The 14,948-nt window shown below is 36.6% G+C and overlaps 1 protein-coding gene across 1 annotated transcript; it reads right to left on the bottom strand.

The window, feature by feature from the left end:
- Positions 1 to 12,595: 12,595 nt before the first annotated feature.
- LOC123911548 (universal stress protein PHOS32-like) lies at positions 12,596 to 14,353 on the bottom strand. The gene is made up of 3 exons (XM_045962985.1): positions 13,870 to 14,353; positions 13,686 to 13,780; positions 12,596 to 13,068 (listed from the first exon to the last, which is right to left on the bottom strand). Exons 1-3 carry the CDS (start codon positions 14,198 to 14,200, stop codon positions 12,784 to 12,786), a joined length of 711 nt encoding a protein of 236 aa, XP_045818941.1. The 5' UTR covers positions 14,201 to 14,353; the 3' UTR covers positions 12,596 to 12,783.
- Between the last annotated feature and the right edge of the window lie 595 nt (positions 14,354 to 14,948).

The following is a 14,948-nucleotide window of genomic DNA, read 5'->3' as shown; positions in this document are numbered from 1 at the left end:
TTAATAAGGTGCTAAAGAGAATGGACAAACGATCTAAGACAGGTGCAGCTGACATTGGTCGCAACACTTACAGGAATTTCAGAAAACCTGTAACAGATGAGAAATCAGCTCCAAATAAAGGTGTTCAATGCCATGAATGTGAGGGTTTTGGTCACATTAGAAGTGAATGTGGAACCTTTCTGAAGAAACAAAAGAAGGGGTTAACTGTAACTTGGTCAGATGAAGATTCTGAAGGAGAAACTGATACTGCAAAGGCTATACATGTATTGACAAGTGTTTGCACATCTGACACTGAATCATGTGAAGAAGAGCTGACCTTTGATGAGCTTGCTGAATCATATAAAAAGCTGTGTCTGAAGAGTGCAGAAGTCTGCAGAGTCTCTGAAGAGCAAAAAGAGACAATCACTAAGCTGCAAACTGAGAAAGCTGCTAATTTGTCAAGAATCTCTGAATTTGGTACTAAATGGGAAGATAGTTTAAAGATCATTGAGCAACAGAAAGCAACTATCATCAACTTAGAAGCTGACAAGATCAAACAACTGACTGAGATAGCCCATCTGAATGAAGAGGTAACTGAATTAAACTCTCATCTTGAGAATTTAAAGAAGCATGTTCTTAGGCTATTCAAAGGAAGTGATCTAGATGAAATCCTGGAAACTTTGCCTGCCCCCAGTAGATCCAAAACAGGCATTGGGTATGAATACAAAAATGTTAATAGGATTATGGATTACAACAAAGAAGGGAAATTTTTGCCTGAGTTGAGTAAACAACCGTCTCCAAAAATGCATGACAGGATGTCGCCACACCTGTCTCCTAGACAACAGAGACAAGTGTTGCCACATGTGGCACCACATCAGCAAAGATGGCAGAGACCTAGGTTTATACCTAGACCAAGAAGCAGGTACCATTCATGGAGATGTCATCACTGTGGAAGAAAGGGACACATAAGGCCTTATTGCTACAAACTGTATGGTTATCCAAGTGAAATTCCACAAGAACCTGATCAATCCATCACTAAAACAAAGATGGAATGGAAGCAAAAAGATGATGCAACCAATACCAAGGAGTATACAGCTGAAAGCAGTGGGAAAGGTTTGATTGCCCATACGTCTCTCAGAGCCTCATCAAAAGAAGATTGGTACTTTGATAGTGGTTGTTCTAGACACATGACTGGTGTTGAAAAATATTTAAAGGAAGTAAAATCCTATGCCACAAGTTTTGTGACATTTGGAGATGGAGCAAAGGGGGAAATCAGAGGTATTGGAAGACTGATTGACCATGGTCTACCAAAACTTGAAAATGTTCTCCTTGTAAAAGGACTAACTGCCAATCTAATCAGTATAAGCCAACTATGTGATCAAGGCATGAAAGTCAACTTTACAAAAAATGAATGTCTGGTCAGCAATAATGATGGAGACATCCTTATGAGGGGTGTTAGATCAAAAGACAACTGCTACTTGTGGATCCCTCTTGAAGAAGGTAATGTATCTACATGTCTCTTAACTAAAAATGAAGAGGTTAAGCTGTGGCATCAAAAATTAGGACACCTTAACCTGAAGAGCATGAAGAGAGTCATATCAGAGGAAGCTGTCAGAGGACTACCAATCTTACAGATACAGGAAGGCAATATCTGTGGTGAATGTCAGATTGGGAAGCAAACCAAAGTGTCGCACCAAAAGTTGCAACACTTGTCCACCTCTAGAGTTCTTGAGTTACTACATATGGATCTGATGGGGCCCATACAAGTTGAGAGTCTTGGAGGTAAGAAATATGTTCTTGTTATTGTTGATGACTTCTCTAGGTATACTTGGGTGAATTTCATTAGGGAAAAATCTGAGACCTTTGAAGAATTCAAAAATCTTTGTGTACAACTTCAAAAGGAGAAAGACTGTGGTATTGTAAGAATCAGAAGTGACCATGGTAAGGAATTTGAAAACTCTAAATTTGCTGATTTTTGTGCTGCTGAAGGAATAATTCATGAATTTTCTTCACCAATTACACCTCAACAAAATGGTGTGGTTGAAAGAAAGAATAGAACCTTACAGGAATCTGCTAGAGTAATGTTGCATGCCAAAAATGTTCCTTACAAGTTCTGGGCTGAAGCCATGAATACAGCATGTTACATTCACAATAGAGTAACATTAAGGAAAGGTACTGCTGCAACATTGTATGAACTATGGAAGAATAGGAAGCCTACTGTAAAGTACTTCCATGTGTTTGGGTCAAAATGTTATATTTTGGCAGATAGAGAACCTAGGAGAAAATTGGATCCCAAAAGTGATGAGGGGATATTTTTAGGTTACTCAACCAACAGCAGAGCATACAGGGTTTTTAACTCCAGAACAAGAACTATGATGGAATCAATTAATGTTGTAGTTGATGATAGTGATACAACAAGTGCAGATCCAGCTGAAGAGACAGATGTCATAACACCTGTCCCAACACCTGATGATGATCAATCTGAACCTGAACCTGATCAACACTCTGAGTCTACTACAGAGGTTCCTAGACCAAACAAGGGACCATCTACTAGAACACAGAAGAATCATCCTCTGGAACTTGTCATTGGAAATCCAAATCAAGGAATTGCAACAAGAAGATCAAAAGAAGCAATTTCCAATTCATGCTTCATATCAAAGATTGAACCAAAGAATGTTAAAGAAGCTTTGACTGATGAATACTGGATCAATGCTATGCAGGAGGAACTAACTCAGTTCAAAAGAAGTGAGGTATGGGATCTAGTACCTAGACCAGATGGTATAAATGTTATTGGTACAAAGTGGGTGTACAAGAACAAAACTGATGAAAATGGTGATATTACTAGAAATAAAGCCAGACTTGTAGCACAAGGATACACCCAGATAGAAGGAGTAGATTTTGATGAGACTTTTGCTCCAGTTGCTCGCTTGGAGTCCATAAGATTACTCTTGGCTGTGGCATGCATTTTGAAATTCAAGCTATATCAAATGGATGTAAAAAGTGCATTCCTAAATGGCTATCTAAATGAAGAGGTATATGTTGAGCAACCAAAAGGGTTTGTAGATCCAAGCTTTCCTAACCATGTTTACAAACTAAAGAAAGCACTTTATGGGTTGAAACAAGCCCCTAGAGCATGGTATGAAAGATTGACTGAATTTCTTGTCAGCCATGGATACAAGAAGGGTGGTAATGATAAAACCCTGTTTGTAAGAGAAGAAAAAGGGAAGCTAATGATAGCTCAGATATATGTGGATGATATTGTATTTGGTGGAATGTCGCGACAAATGGTGGAACACTTTGTGCATCAAATGCAATCTGAATTTGAAATGAGTCTTGTAGGTGAGCTAACTTATTTTTTAGGTCTTCAGGTCAAACAAATGGAAGACACCATATTTATCTCTCAAGAAAAATATGCAAGAAACATTGTGAAGAAATTTGGTATGGAAGGTGGTAGTCACAAAAGGACACCTGCACCTACACACTTGAAGCTCACCAAAGATGAGAAAGGGGTTGATGTGGATCAAAGTCTCTATAGAAGTATGATTGGGAGCTTACTATATCTCACAGCTAGCAGGCCTGATATCATGTTTGCAGTTGGAGTTTGTGCTAGATACCAATCTGAACCCAAGATGAGTCATCTGACTCAAGTAAAAAGGATCTTCAAATATGTCAATGGCACATGTGGCTATGGAATTCTATACTCTCATGGTAATGATTCTACCTTAATTGGATATTGTGATGCAGATTGGGCTGGAAGTGCTGATGATAGAAAGAGCACCTCTGGTGCATGTTTCTTCTTGGGAAACAATCTAGTATCTTGGTTTAGTAAGAAGCAAAATAGCGTGTCTCTATCAACAGCTGAGGCAGAATATATAGCAGCTGGAAGTAGTTGCTCTCAATTGTTATGGATGAGACAAATGTTGAAAGAGTATAGTGTGGAGCAAGATGTCATGACACTTTACTGTGACAATCTTAGTGCTATAAACATTTCTAAAAATCCTATTCAACATAGTAGGACTAAGCATATTGATATACGTCATCATTTTATAAGGGAGCTTGTAGAAGAAAAAATTGTTACACTTGAGCACATTGCATCTGAAGAACAGTTAGCAGACATTTTTACTAAGGCGTTAGATGCAAGTCAATTTGAAAATTTAAGAGGCAAACTTGGAATTTGCCTTTTTGAAGACAAATAGCAGTTACAGCAGGCAATGCGTGTAACTACCTCTCATCACTTTAAGTTACACGCAAATCAAGGAAGTTCTCATTCAACTTCCCTCAACCTCCATCAACCACAATCATTATTTTTCATCTATTCTCTCTCTCACGAACTCTCTATCTTCCTCATCAACATCTCTCTGACTTCTCCTTTTCTCAGCAAACCTCAAATCCAAATCATGTCGAACTCTGTCAAATCTTCACCAACAAAGTCAGATGCTACTCCATCACTACAAAAGGTGGTAATCGATGCTGTTCCTCTCACCACCATACCTTCCACAAGTCCAAAGATGAGGAGAAAATCAGTTGCGAAAAAGGAAAAATTATCACGAACGAGCATAAATCCTTCATCTCCCTCCTCTTCAATTAAGAAAGCGAAGAAGAAGAGCAAGAAATCGCGAACTGAATCGAGAAGAAGTTTTACAATGTCTGAACTGCATGTTGATCCACTTCCATCGAGCGGTGTTGCTACTCCTGTCGTAAAAGCTGCAGAGGTTAATGTTGACACATCTGGTAAGAACTCACTTAATCAAAACTCTGATACTCCAAATTCTGTTGAAAACCTAGGTTTAGAGAAACCTACTGTGTCTGAAAATTTGGGGAAAAGTGTTCATAACTCCCCTGTTGCTGATGATGATAATGTTGGTGCTTCTACTGAGACCAATAATCCTGTTGCTGATGAGTCCATTAAGAAAACTGCTCCTGAGACTCATGTTGCGCCAAGTGTTGCAACACATGGCGCTGCGCCAAATGTGGTGCCCGATGTTACCACATCTTTGGCACAAGAGAACCTTGTGGACTATTCTGAGTCTGATGAGAGTCCCCCACCTAAGGATACTGATAAAGAAGCGGGTTCTGATAAAGTTGTGAATGAAACTCCTGAGGTAATCATTGTTAATGAAAATGAAACTACTGTTAGTGATAAGGCTATTCCTGCACATTCTGAAGCTAGTGTGGCTAGGAGGACTAGAAGCAGGGTTAATAAAGGTGTAGAGACTGCTAGTACACCTGTTCAAACACCCAAACCCTCTAAGGCTGGAAAGGCTACTGGTAAAAAGCCTGTGTATGGACCTCCAAAACCTGTCAGTAAAGTGGTCCCTAGGTCAGAGACCAAGAAAAGAAAGGCCCCTCCAACTAGTGATTCTGATTTTGAACCGGAGACAGATGTTGCTGCATCTGGCAGCACATCTAGAAAGAGTATAGGAAGGAAGAAGGTTCCTCAAACTGTTCCCTATGCTCCTTTGGATAATGTCTCATTTCATCTGGAGAATGGTTCTGCAAGATGGAAGTTTGTGTATCATAGAAGGTTAGCTCTAGAAAGGAATTTGAAGAATGATATTCTTGAATGTCCAAGTGTTGTTGAAGCTCTTGAGTATGCTGGTTTGATGAAAACTGTTGTGGGTTTGGACAAGTGCTATGACAGGCTTGTCAAGGAATTTTTGATTAATGTAGCTGCAGATTGCAATGATCCAGCAAGTCCTGAATACAGGCAAGTATTTGTACGTGGAAAGTGTGTGAATTTCTCACCTATTGTGATAAACCAATATCTCCAAAGAAGTTCTGATGAAGTGGCTCCTCTGAAAGCCACAGATAATGAAATCTGCAAGGTCCTCACTGGTGGAAAAATTAAAGTGTGGCCAAGTAAGGCAAAACTGTCTGCAACTTCCCTCTCTCCATTTTATGCTGTTCTGAATAGAATTGCTGCACATAATTGGGTGCCTACAACCCACTCAGGTGATGTGGCAAGAGGATTGGGTAGGTTTATCTATGCTGTGGGTACCAAGGCCAAGTTTGATTATGGATCTTATTTCTTTCAAGAAACCTTAAGCCATGCTCTGACTTATGCTGTTGAGAAGCCAGTTGCTTTTCCCACTCTGCTATGCAACATTATGCTTGAACAACACCCAGATATACTAAGAAGTTCTGATGTTCCTTGCAAAAGGAAAGGGGTGTTGGTGATTGAGCAGAGGCTGCTGGATGGGACAAATGTTGCAGCAGGTGTTGGCACATCTGTCCAGGCTGGTGTACTTTCAAGGAAACAAATGATTGCTGATCTTACTGAAACTAGCAGAGCTCTTGAGGCCAGGAAGCTGAAAATAGACCGTGTGATTGAGGCACTCAAGGCTGAGGAAGCTGCTGAGATGGCTGAGGGTGAGCCAAATGGACAAGAAGGAGAAGAGGCTAGTGAGTCTGAGGATGGTTCTGAGGATGTGATGGAGGACTCTGATGAAAGTTCTTCAATCTGATTTCTGATGTTTTCTTATGATTTTTCTGATGTACTTTTGTTGTTTCTTTTGTTGTTCCTTATGGGCAAGGCCCTGAATCTCTATGGTCTGTAATAACTGCACACTGATATTCTCTATGCTCTGGTACACTATGATTTCCTATTCACGATGTTTGTCTAAATTGTGGCTAAAAAGGGGGAGTAGTGTGTGTGTGTGTGACGAGTGTGTGGTCAGATGTTCTCACATCTGGTGACTGATGACTATTTTTGCATGTTTTGTTCGTATGCTCGTTTTGAGGGGGAGTGTGAGTAATATGCATGTACTGAGGGGGAGTAGTGAATATTCTTTCTCTATCTGATGTGTGTATGCATGAATTCAGGGGGAGTGTGAGTGAAATTATCTCTTGATCGCCTGAATGTTTGATGACAAATGTTGTGCCAAGTGTTATGGCACCTGACTATTGAGTCCACTATCTATTATGACTGAGAATTTATTTTTCTCAGATGTTTATGGGAATTTATTTTTCCTGTTGTTCTTATGTTGATGAAATGCGCCTTAAATTATTAGGAGTTTATTTCTCCTACTTAGCATCTACTATGGGAGTTTATTTCTCCCTTGTGTTGTTCCATGAGGCTAGTTGTTTCTATTCCGCTGTTGTATTGCCTCTGATACTACTTATCTCTTCTGGAAGTAGTTTTTATTATGTGTTACTTTCTTTCCTAGTTGTGTGTTCATGTTGACTCGAAGGAAAGGTGATACTGTATCTCTCAATATACTGGTCTAATATTGTTTTAGCCAAAATTTGCCAAAGGGGGAGATTGTTGGGTTTTTGTATGATTGGCTACATTTTGCAAAAACATATTTTAGCCAAGTGTTGAGACAAGTGTGCTGACCCCAAGTGTTGTGCCAAATGTTGTGACACTTTGGAACAACACCTGACTCTGTTCTGCGCGCGCCAGCTGGATGTTATTATTTTCTACTGAATCTTTTGAAGATCTGTTTGAAGAATTATGTCAAGGTTTCTTACAGAAGAAGGCGCACGTGTTTAATGTGTTTCATGAGGCAGCTAAACCCTAGTTTTATTTTCCAAAAGAATTATATTTTTGGAAAATATATTTTTGCGGTTTCAAAAATATAACTATTGTTTTCAAAAATATATCACTGCTGCCGCAATTCTAGAAGCCCTAATTTTGTCTTGAAGCCCAAGTCGTTCTACTACTATAAATACGAAGGCAAGCATATGGTTTCAAGTATCTAAAATCGAGTCTTACAAAGCGTGTGTTTTTAGGATTTTAGAGTGTTAATTGTGAGCCTATCTTGTGTCTCATTGATGCAAGCTTAGGACCTGAGTGTTATTGAGTTGTAAGTGTGAACTTCTCCTAAGCTTTGAAGTACGGAGATTGTTCTATTGTGTTGTGTGATTTACTCGCAAGCTTTTAAGCAAAAGTGAATCCTAGTTTCTTAGGAGTGTGTCTCCACCTGTTGTGTTTGTGAAATTGAATAGCAGCGCTGTCTGTGTTGCTAAGGTGGGAATTGGGACGGGGTCTCATATCTAGGAGTTCCTAGGTAGAAGGGTCATTGGGTAGTGATTAAGTGAGAAGTTGTAAACGGGTGAGTTTAGCTTCGAAGTAATACTGCTGATAGTGGACTTCATTCCTGGATTGGTATCCCCCAGAGTAGGCTTTAGGCTGAACTGGGTTAACAACTCTCGTGTGTTATTTACTTTACTGTTTGTATTGTTTTATGTTATTTACTCTGTTTATAGACAAGTGTTGGCGCACTAGTTACAACATCTGTCTACAACAGACAAGTGTTGCTACACCTTGAGCAACACCTGTCCACTGTGTGCCAGGAATTTCAACACCACTAATCTCCTTGCTTAAAACCTTTGGAGTTAGTACACAAATTACAACTCAATAAAACTCAGTCCTACACTTGCATCAATATGATACGAGAGAGGCTCACAATTAACAAAGAACAATTAAAAGACTAAAAGCCTAAAAGACTCAATTTGTGATTGATGGCTTCAATAAGTAAAATAGGTTTAGCGTCTTCCTTTATATAGGCACAACCTCGTGGGCTTTTCACAAAGCATCAGCTCCAAGAAATCTTCTAGAGGCAAAATATTAATTTTGCCAAATCTTTCTTTGCACCAAATATTTCTTCCATAAATATATTTGTTGTAAATATATTTTAACAAATCTTCAAATCTTCTTGAAGTACAAAGATATATTTGAAATATATCCTTTTCAAATCTTCAAAATATATTTTAAAATTAAATCTTCCATACAAATATTTGCATCAAATATTTTTGTTGTCCATAATATATTTTTGCAGCAACTTCCTTGAAGCACAAAAATATTTAAATCAAATCTTTTTGATTCCTTAATCTTTTTATAACAAACTTGAGAAACTTGGGGAACAAATCGAACTAGTAAATCTTTTGTTGACAGCTGGAGAAGGCGATGGCCAACTCACAAGATATTCTTCAAATATTTCTTCAAAAAAGATTCACTCCAAAAAATAATTCTTCAACAAAGATTTGATGCATTCCAAAAAATTTTCAAACATATTTTTGGACTGAATAAAATAATCAAACCGCCTTTAGTAACTTGCAGTAGAAGGCGCGTTGGATAAGCACAAGATTATTTGTGAATCAAATCTTTCAAAAGATATTAACAGAAAATAGCGCAGTTCCCAGGAGACACATGTTGTACGGACATGCTACGACATCGTAGTCCAACATTTGGCTATTTTTGTTTTTGCAAAATTGTAGCCAACATGTTGGTGTAAGCCCTAGAGGCCAATTATTTATGATTGCATGATACTTGTATTGAATAATTCATTTATTAAATAAAGGCTCTTCTTTATTATGTTTATGTGTTAAAATAATAAAGTCCCTAGAATAGTTAGTTCGTTAAGTGGAACGTTAAGTATGACTTAATCGTGAGAATCCATTAAACATAAGAACACTATTCTTAAAGCATCCGTAGTCAAGCTTTAAAGTGAAATGGTTGACACCGTGAGAATACTACATAGTGTGTTATGAAATGTCATATGATATTCTCATAGTGATAAGTTGTGTATTCCACCATTCGACCTGAAACCACTATGTACCCTAGATGTAAGAGTGTATTACCTTCTTGCCATTCAAACGTTATCCGTAACAGGATGACTATAAAGTTGGTTGATGGGTATTCCACGAATCATTCTGAGGGACATGAGCGACCTAGATGGAATTTGCCCATCCTACATAACAGGAGATATGTCTATGGGCACAATATTGAATTTAGCATGGGTGACATATTATGCCTTGTGTTCAATATAGACATAGGGTAAAAGGGTAATTATACACAAGATATTTATCACGGAAAGGTTTGTCAGATCACATGACATTCTTGTAACTTGGGTAGCAGTGATGTGTTGCTAGATACCGCTCACTGTTTATAATATTGAGATTAATATTATTGCCACTGATCATGTCCATTTGTAAGGATCCATCGAAGGAAAATTTTAATTTCCGCTGCGTTTTACATCTCTGTCTTGCTACGATTTTCCTTCATAACATTCAAAACCCAACACAATTGACTCAATTGCCGAAAGAAGAAAAATAATATTGGCTCTACCTGCAAGCAATGCACTTGAAAATGATGGTTGCGAAAAAGGAAGACTTGGGGAAGAATGACTAATATGCCGCCAGAAGGAAGAGTGTCCAATTCACTCTTTCTTGTGGTGGAATATTAGGCATTCATTCTCTACCTCTTCCTCTTCCTCAACCATCATTTCCTGGCACATTGCTTGTAGTTAGAGTAGCATCATTACTATTTTTCTTCTTTCCACATTTGAGTCACTTGCATTTTGATTGTGGTTCCTAAAATTGTCTGACATTTTGAATGGTAGTCCCTGAAATAGTTGTGATAAAATTCTTAAGTAGGGTAAATCTATGATTGTATAAGAAGTTAAGAACAAGTTATATATTGTACGTAGAGTCGGTATATTCTAATTTCATGATTAATGAAAATATGTATAATTGTTCTTAACTTTTTATACAATCATGGTTTTACGCCACTATAGAACTTTATCACAACAATTTATGTGACTAGCACTCTAGATGTTAGATAGTTTTAGGAACCCAATTGCCGAAAGATGAAAAATAATATTGGCTCTACCTGCAAGCAATGCACCTGAAATTGATGATTGCGATAGAAGAAGAGGTGGGGGAAGAGTGCCTAAAATGCCACCACAAGGAAGAGTGTCTAATTCACTCTCTTTTAGGGTGACATACTAGGCATTCTTTCTCTACCTCTTCTTCTTCCTCAACCATTATTTCCTGACACATTGCTTGCAGGTAGAGTCAATACTATTTTTCTTCTTTCAACATTTGAGTCACTTGCATTTTGATTGCGGTTCTTAAAATTTTCTGACATTTTGAGTGATAGTCACTGAAATAGTTGTGATAAAATTCTTCAGTAGTGAAAATATGTGGTTGTATAAGAAGTTAAGAACAATTATACATTGTACGTAGACTATATTCTAATTTCATAAGTAATGAAAATATGTATAATTGTTCTTAACTTGTTATACAATCATGATTTTACACTATTAAAGAATTTTACCACAACAATTTCAGTGACTAGCACTCTAGATGTTGGACAATTTTAGGAACCGCAGTCAAAATGCAAGTGCTGAAAGACACATGTTGAAATCCCAATGTAATTTCCTTTAAAGTGCTGAAAGACGAAAAATAATATTGGCTCTACCTGCAAGCAATACACCTGAAAATGATGGTTGCGAAAGAGGAAGAGGTGGGGAAAGAGTGCCTAATATGCCGCCACAAGGAAGAGTGTCTATTTCACTCTTTTAAAGGAAATTACATTGAATTGAAGTTACTTGAGAAGGAAGGAATTTTGGTGGAAAGAGGCTATTGAATGAAAATTCGCTTGGGGTGTAGAGATTGGCGCCTAGGGCGAATAATTGAAGGAGAAGGCATGAATCTGCTCAATTTTCTATTAAGAAGTGGTTCCAAATCACTCATTTGGTTGCGTTTAGACAAATCTAATTATGACCAGGTGAATTAGATGTTCCTCATGACCAGTGGCGGATCCAGGACCTCAAGTCAGGGGGTGCAAATCATATTTAAAATGTAATGTATATATCGCGAGTTCTATGATAGATTCCTTTATATATAAGTTATAACCTATAATAATTTACACATGTGACCGTAAATAAATGGATATAAGGTTGTAAGGGCGTCGTGTTATCGGTTCAAATCCACTAGGCTATGCATGATTTTTTGTTTTTTTTTATAAAATGGATATAAGGTTTATATATTTTGTAGCTATGGCAAGTGAGTTAAGAAGTGAAGTGATATCGTAATCGATGACTTGATACACTTATAAAATACAACTAACAGTATTATCGTTGCTTGGCTCAAACCATGATAAAGTAGAAAAATACTACTAAACATAACGATTAACTACTAAAATTTACCTATAAAAAACAAGTTCACTCGATCCTCAAATTTTAGAGTTTTTTTTTTTTAATTTAAAAACAATTGAAAATTTTTACTCCTCTCCAATACACGTGTACATGTAGCAGCTCTCTTTGTAGTGTATGGACTGATAAATGACTGTGCATTGTATGAACACTTATAATTGGTAAAGTTGTAGGAGAAAAGAGAAGACCAAAGTGCATTTGGTGCAAGCTTAAAAATTTGAGTGGGTGCAAAAAGTATAAAATTGGAAGTATTGGTGTAAATGCATAAATTGAGGGTGTGCAAGTGCACCCACTCAACACAACATAGCTCCGCCCCTGCTCATGACTCAACGGAATAAACAATGGCACTTAGAAGTAATTGATTTATGTCGAAAATCTTCCGCAATATGTTGTGCTCATAATGCATATTTCATTTATGAATATAAGTAAACAATGAGGCAAGTGTATGAACCTACATGAGTTGGCTTGGCGGTAAAGACTTGAGATTTTGGATTGTGCTCCTCTCAAGATTTCATGTTTAAATCCTCTCAATGTCACTTTCTATGTTGGATCAGTCCATACAGAATGAAGTTCTGACTTTAAATGGACTCCGCTAGTTGACGAGAGATCAGTGTCCCTCAAATTAATCGGTATTTGAACAAGATACCGAGAAAATGAAAAAATGATGCAAGTATATGTAAGATAAAAAATTTATACCAAAATGCACATTCATCCTTTCCATTCTCAATTACATACTTTTGCATATCACAAAACACTTTATTATTTACAAATAACATTGTGATTTTACAAACCAAACAACATTATATAATTAATCACTTGTAAAATCTTAAAGGTGAGACAACATCCAAATTATTTTGACAATAGATTAAGCTAATAGCCAAAAATCTTTATGACGTTTAGTAGTAATCATATACCCTCCAGTTTTGTTACCCTTTCTTCTCACAGCAATTGCCATACAATGTGCATTTTGGATACAATACTCTACAACACCACCAGTTACTCTATTGCCAGCCCACATCATTAGAAGTCGCCACGTGGTGGACCTCTTCTTCTGTCCCAATACCAAAAGTGCCACACCTTGTTTTTTGGCTTCCTCCACTATTTTTGGTCCCTTTTCTTTTCCTTCTGTTACTGCAATCTCAATTTGTACCTATCAGGACCATTAATAGTCTCAACTTTTAATAATTGTTACATTTATATAATGTAAAAAAATACTCTAATTAGAATTTAATTTAATTTATTATAGTTAGCATGTCTCCTTCATTTACATTAATAATGTTCCAACATCATCATTATACAAAGTATTTAAGGATGTATTGATGTAATCTTGATTGATATTGATAATCTGGAATAGGAAATTGATCAAATGTAAATTCTTTTCCAATGGCTAAATTTTAACATCTTGAGAAAATGTAGAATATCATAGGTAGAGTGTTGCGATTTGGATTCGACTTAGTAAATGTGTGACTCATTTATTGATTTTCACCGTCTGATTTAAAATTAGTGATAAAGATGATTTTGTGAAAATATAATGTAAGACAACCGATATAAAATTTATGAAATCGAGTTTAGATCAATTAATAGTGTAAATGCAAGGAATATGGAGGATCCTACTATTTCATATAACGAATTGGGATCCAACCTTTACAATGGTTATAAATGAAAATGAATTGTAATTCACTCACATTCCTCTAGTTTGTGAAGATGAATCGAATTTATTAAATCTAAATTTTAAAATGGTATCAGAATCTTAAAGGATAAACTTACCTCCGGCATCTTCACATTACAAATATTCTTGAAAGAAGAAGCAAGTTCATAAGCCCTTGGATCTGTCTCCTTGCTAGAAGCTTCATCATCTGTGGCTGCCACATTGAAAGAATCATACTTGATAAGTTCATAGTTGAAGAGAAATTAAACATATAATAATATCATTAGTTAATTTCACACACACCTTGTTTAGAAGAAGATTTCATCACATGAAGAAGAACTATAGTATCATGATTTTGAACAGTATGAGTTAGTGCCCATTGCAAAGCACCTTTAGCTTCAAGACTAGAATCAATCACAATCATAATCTTCCTACTAATCACTGACCCTTGTTTCACACCACTATCATCTAATTTCTCCTCACAAACACTACATGAAGAATTCTCAATCTTCTCATCAATTTTAGTATCATCACTTTTATCATTCTTCGCTTGTATAGTTGGCGAACGCACCCTCGCATGAGGCCTAATTCTGTTCAAACAAAAACCAGGTAACCTTGTTCCTCTCTTGCCCATTTCTTGGAATGTTACTAATCTTGTTAGAGAAAACACAAATTGTTATAAAGAGAATAATAAAGAAACAAAAACAAATAACAATAATACTTGTTGTTGTGGCTGAGAAAAATGTGCAAAATGGTTGTATATGGGACATGGTTCATTTTTGCTTTTCTTTTCTTTTTTACTTTACTATAATCATTTGTTAAGTTCTTGGTTTCTTTTGATTTTTCCTTTTGTTGTTGGGGCCTTGTATTGCTCCACATGAACATGGTTCTCATCAAGGTGTGTAGGCCCAATAGACACCTAAACATGGTTAAATAATTAATCTCATAATTATAGCACTTTGTTTCTCCTTCTAATTACTCATTATAGGCTTATTTGTGTGTCTAAATGTAATTTGCAAAGCTACTTTCTTATCATTAGAGGTTGTAATTTCATTCCTCCTTTTACTTTTTCCCCTTTTTTTACTGAGGTTGAAGGATTGTGAAGTTAACAACAACAACAAACCATGTGAAGTAAAAAAATCAATGAATAAATAAATAAAGGTGTTTGCAGTTATATATAGTAGCATTAAAATGAAGAATAAAATAAGAATATAACTTCCAACTTCAGCATATAGTGTATATTTCACTCTAGGTATATATAGTATTTTAATCATCATTTTAAAATGGGGTCCACATCTGTAATTGTTGCCTCAATTTTGTTGATATTATAGTCTCTGCAACCGCACCACAATTGCAATGTGATATTTAATCACATGAACGAA

Source organism: Trifolium pratense, linkage group LG2, assembly GCF_020283565.1.
Source record: "Trifolium pratense cultivar HEN17-A07 linkage group LG2, ARS_RC_1.1, whole genome shotgun sequence".
Lineage (NCBI taxonomy): Eukaryota > Viridiplantae > Streptophyta > Magnoliopsida > Fabales > Fabaceae > Trifolium > Trifolium pratense.
The sequence above is the reverse complement of the archived record's forward strand: the minus strand, read 5'-3'. Positions and strand labels throughout refer to the sequence as shown.